This window comes from Procambarus clarkii, chromosome 62 (genome assembly GCF_040958095.1).
Source record: "Procambarus clarkii isolate CNS0578487 chromosome 62, FALCON_Pclarkii_2.0, whole genome shotgun sequence".
In the NCBI taxonomy this organism is placed as follows: domain Eukaryota; kingdom Metazoa; phylum Arthropoda; class Malacostraca; order Decapoda; family Cambaridae; genus Procambarus; species Procambarus clarkii.
Window position 1 is genome coordinate 19,183,493 of NC_091211.1, and position 5,484 is coordinate 19,188,976.

A 5,484-nucleotide genomic window follows, 5' to 3' on the forward strand; every position below is an offset into this window, starting at 1 on the left:
GCCACCCCGACTGCCCACCAGTGCTCATGTCCACGGCTGCCCACCAGTGCTCATGTCCACGGCCACCCCGGCTGCCCACCAGTGCTCATGTCCACGGCTGCCCACCAGTGCTCATACCCACGGCTGCCCACCAGTGCTCATACCCACGGCCACCCCAGCTGCCTGGTTACCTGGTTGATACCTGGTTGATGGGGTTCTGGGAGTTCTTCTACTCCCCAAGCCCGGCCCGAGGCCAGGCTCGACTTGTGAGAGTTTGGTCCACCAGGCTGTTGCTTGGAGCGGCCCGCAGGCCCACATACCCACCACAGCCCGGTTGGTCCGGCACTCCTTGGAGGAATAAATCTAGTTTCCTCTTGAAAATGTCCACGGTTGTTCCGGCAATATTTCTTATGCTTGCTGGGAGGACGTTGAACAACCGCGGACCTCTGATGTTTATACAGTGTTCTCTGATTGTGCCTATGGCACCTCTGCTCTTCATTGGTTCTATTCTACATTTTCTTCCATGTCGTTCACTCCAGTACGTTGTTATTTTACTGTGTAGATTTGGTACTGGTGGCTGCCCACCAGTACTCATACCCACGGCCACCCCAGCTGCCCACCAGTGTTCATACCGACGACCACCCCGGCTGCCCACCAGTACTCATACCCACGGCCACCCCGGCTGCCCACCAGTGCTCATATCCACGGCCATTCCGGCTGCCCACCAGTGCTCATACCCACAGCTGCCCACCAGTGCTCATACCCACGGCTGCCCATCAATGCTCATACCCACGGCTGCCCACCAGTGTTCATACCCACGGCTGCCTACCAGTGCTCATACCCACGGCTGCCCACCAGTGCTCATTCCCACGGCTGCCCACCAGTGCTCATTCCCACGGCTGCCCACCAGTGCTCATACCCACGGCTGCCCACCAGTACTCATACCCAAGGTCACCACGGCTGCCCACCAGTGCTCATACCCACGGCTGCCCACCAGTACTCATACCCAAGGTCACCACGGCTACCCACCAGTGCTCATACCCACGGCCGCCACGCTGCCCACCAGTGCTCATACCCACGGCCGCCACGCTGCCCACCAGTGCTCATACCCACGGCCGCCACGCTGCCCACCAGTGCTCATACCCATGGCCGCCACGCTGCCCACCAGTGCTCATACCCACGGCCGCCACGCTGCCCACCAGTGCTCATACCCACGGCCGCCACGCTGCCCACCAGTGCTCATACCCACGGCCGCCACGCTGCCCACCAATATTCATACCCCCACCACACTGCTTAACAATGTTCTTGAATACATTGTTTATAGATACAGCAGTCTGTATTAATTAAAGACCCCACAAACATAAGCTTGATGGTTCCAAATGAGGTTAGGTTGCTAGTGATCACCCCCACCCTCCCAACCCCCTCCCTAGCGAACACCCTCCCCACCCCCCCCAACCCACGCTTGCGAACCCCCCCCCCCTCCCCCAAATCCTCTCTCACCCCCAAGGTCGGCCCAGCACCCTGCTGTGAGGGCGGACTAGCGCTCTGCCCTGACCTCACCTCCTGCCGACCCCTGACCTTACAACAAAAAGGTTTGGGGTGAAGGTGTCAAGCCGGGCCAGGTAGTTAATGGTTATTTGACTATGTTATACAGAAAAAAAGGTGAACGCCCAGCCCTATACCTCGTGACGCCGCACTCTCACTCTCTCCCTCTATGCTACATCTTGCTGTGTCCTCGACACCTCCATAAACATTGCATCCGATTCATTATTAATAACGGCTCATTATTAATACAGATCCAGGCTGAATCGTTCATATGACCAGCAGACATCCTGCCAAACGCATGTCACTTTTTATGCTGCGTCAACCAAGCCAAAGTCGGATGCTTTGATCTTAAGTTCTCATCGTGTAAGCAGTAAAATACCTTCTGTGAGGCTCAACGCTGGTGGAGTCAAATCTCCTGTGCCAGGTGAGCATGACGGGCTCACCATAGCCCGTGCTGCTTGCAACTTTTTGTTCCCAGTAGCTGAATAAATGAAAACATTTAAAACAGCTGGCGGAGTGGCGCTGTCCAATACTCCACTCACAATGTTAAATACCAATGAACCAATAAACAGTACTCATTAATATATCTATAATTATATTATTTACTTCATAGATAATTACTGTGTATGAGGAGCAGAGAAAAATGGTTAAGCTACACGTATCAGCGCCTTGGTAAAAGGCTACAGTTTGGTATACAAGTTGCTCTCGAGAGGTTAATAGGAATTCCGGTAATCGGCAGCACCTCCATCGCATATATAATGCTGCAAAACTGGTTCTCCCAATCTCGGTAAAAGATTCATTGCAAGCCTATTACCATAAAAACTGGTGCACTAAGTTGCACGTACCGTTATCGCACAAATAAATGCTCTTTATCTGCTGTTAACGCACACTCCTGCGTGATTTATGATTACACAGTTTCAAGGAATCATTACAACTAACAATAACGACAGGTCAAGGACTCCCTCTCAAACCTTAAAATGAATACATTAAGACATGGTATGGTGGACGGAGTGGTGGCGCGGAGGCCGTGCTCACGCCACGCTTGCTGCCTACCTTCCAGCCGGCGGAGGAGTTGGAGTCGCCCTTGTCCTTGAAGTACGGCACATTCTGCACCATCCAGTCATAGATCTGGGAGAGCGTGGCGCGTCCCTCGGGCGACGACATTATGGCCTGAGCGATGAGGTCGGCGTAGGACATGTTGCCCCACGGGTTGCGGCGGGAAGTGTTCTTCTTAGGAGGGCCGCCCGAGGGGTCGCCCGGCCCGCCTATAGTGCCCGGAGGCCGCGATTGATCCACTGGCATAGGGCCCTCGGCGGCTACCGCAAAGGGCTCCTCGCCCTCCATGTAGCCCTCGGGGCACGGCTGCGGCCACGTGTTGGCACGAGAACGGGCCACGGGCTCAAAGTTTGGGTCAATCTCAATTCGACGGATGGGTGGAGGCTGGTGGGTGGTTGGCGTTACGGGCGTAAGAGGCATCCCCGCCTGTAGTGGCGGACCGCCCACGTGCCGCCCACCCCCACCTGGGGGCGTGTGACCACCCATACCCACACTAGTGGGTGGTAGTGCCACGGGCGTAGTTTCCATATCGTGCCCCGTATCTGGTTCCTCTTTCACTAACGAAAAGAAACTTGAAGCCATGTTGTAAACGCAGAATAATAATGACACTAAGTAAGAGTGAAGTAGGTGATGACACAGTGATGAAGCTGACACGCGCGTCACCGGGGCCCGGGGCGGGTGAACATGATCATCACACACAGGAGCACGCGTCCTCAGGCTACGCGGCCCACCGACTGACTGACGACTTCACCGACACACCGCGCCATGCCGCCTCGCGCCACCAGAGCGGCGCCACTAGCCACGACCTCCTCCACCGTATTACACCTCAACTCTAACCCTAACTTCACAATACACTCGGCAACTAATGCAAAAATGCTCATTTAATGCTTATTTATGAGTGTATCATCATGTAGGAAAACAAAGTTTCTGTTAAGTGCGCATCGGCCCAGCTAGTGCCGACTTGCACAGGTACACCCGGCAGCCGTCGACCCAGAGGTCGCCAGACCTGCCCTCAACTCATACCATACACTGCCCACAACATAGACTCTGCTTTCACCATACACTCAGGCCACATCATACATCTAGCTCATACATTATACTCGCACCACACACTCAACCCACACTATACTCTGCCACACCATACGCTTAAACCACACTATACACTTAACCCCACACCATACCCCCCCCCCACTCACACTATACACCCAACTCACACCATATACTCCACACACACCCTACACCCAGCCCATATACACTTTTCACGCCATGAACGTAAACCATACAGACCATACAATATAAACACAACCCACCATACACGTATTCACATCACATACCCCGCACCATACACACTTCCCTACACTATACACACCACACCATAGACATATCCCAACAATATACACACCACACATCATACGCGCAGAACACCATACACAACCCACAATATACACCCCCCACCATACACATCCCACATCATAGACACCCCAAACCATACACACCCAACACCATACAGGCACGCCATACCCCCACACCGTGTACACCTAATACCACATACATCCCCACACCCCTAACACCATACATCCCTACATTATATGCACCAAACACCATACTCGCTCCCACATTATACATACCCCACACACCATACACACTCCACACCATCCATATACATCCAACACCATACACGTCCCCACATTATACAGAATGAAGATCCGCATTCTACTTTGCTCTGATGAAGGCAAATTAGCCAAAAACACGTTAAGCATCTATTTTTCATATGTGGTTATTCTGCATATATATATATATAATGTTATACCTAGTAGCCAGAACGTCATACTTGGCCTACTATGCAAGGCCCGATTTCCCTAATAAGCCAAGTTTTCCTGAATTTATATACTTTTCAAAAATTTTTCTTATGAAATGATAAATCTGTCCATTTCATTATGTATAAGTTAATTTGTATAAATTTGAGTTAAAACTAATGTAGATATATGACCGAACCTAACCAACACTACCTAACTTAACCTAACCTAACCTAACCTATCTTAACCTAATCTTAACTAACACAACTAAGTCAATAAATTATGTTCCTAATATAAAAATAATAATTCCAATAAACTTATTGGAATTCATGTGAGGGAAAGTTAGTTTATTTGAATTATTATTATATTATATTAAGACCATAATTTATTGACTTAGTTATGTTAGTTTGGGTTAGGCTAAGATAGGTTAGGTTAGGTTAAGTTAGGTAGTGTTGGTTAGGTTCGGTCATATATCTACGCTAGTTTTAACTCAAATTTAAACAAACTAACTTATACATAATGAAATGGACAGATTTATCATTTCATAAGAAAAAATTAGAAAAATATATAAATTCAGGAAAACTTGGCCTATTAGGCAAATCGGGCCTTGCATAGTAGGCCGAGTACGACGTTCTGGCTACTAGGTACAACATATATATATATATATGTCGTACCTAGTAGCCAGAACGCACTTCTCAGCCTACTATGCAAGGCCCGATTTGCCTAATAAGCCAAGTTTTAATGAACTAATGCTTTTTCGACTACCTAACCTACTTAACCTAACCTAACATTTTGGGCTACCTAACCTAACCTAACCTATAAAGATAGGTTAGGTTAGGTTAGGTAGGGTTGGTTAGGTTCGGTCATATATCTACGTTAATTTTAACTCCAATAAAAAAAAATTGACCTCATACATAATGAAATGGGTAGCTTTATCATTTCATAAGAAAAAAATTAGAGAAAATATATTAATTCAGGAAAACTTGGCTTATTAGGCAAATCGGGCCTTGCACAGTAGGCAGAGAAGTGCGTTCTGGCTACTAGGTACGACATATATATATATATATATATATATATATATATATATATATATATATATATATATATA

The 5,484-nt window shown here is 48.8% G+C and overlaps 1 protein-coding gene across 1 annotated transcript; it reads right to left on the reverse strand.

Moving 5' to 3' along the window:
• Positions 1-2,174: 2,174 nt before the first annotated feature.
• Positions 2,175-3,329, reverse strand: foxo (forkhead box, sub-group O). The gene has a single exon (XM_045755925.2). The coding sequence runs from the start codon at positions 3,160-3,162 to the stop codon at positions 2,497-2,499; it is 666 nt and encodes a 221-aa protein (XP_045611881.1). The 5' UTR covers positions 3,163-3,329; the 3' UTR covers positions 2,175-2,496.
• Positions 3,330-5,484: the final 2,155 nt, after the last annotated feature.

Coding starts and splice junctions, on each gene's coding strand:
- foxo (XM_045755925.2), bottom strand. CDS start 3,162: ATGGCTTCAAGTTTCTTTTCGTTAGTGAAAGAGGAACCAGATACGGGG.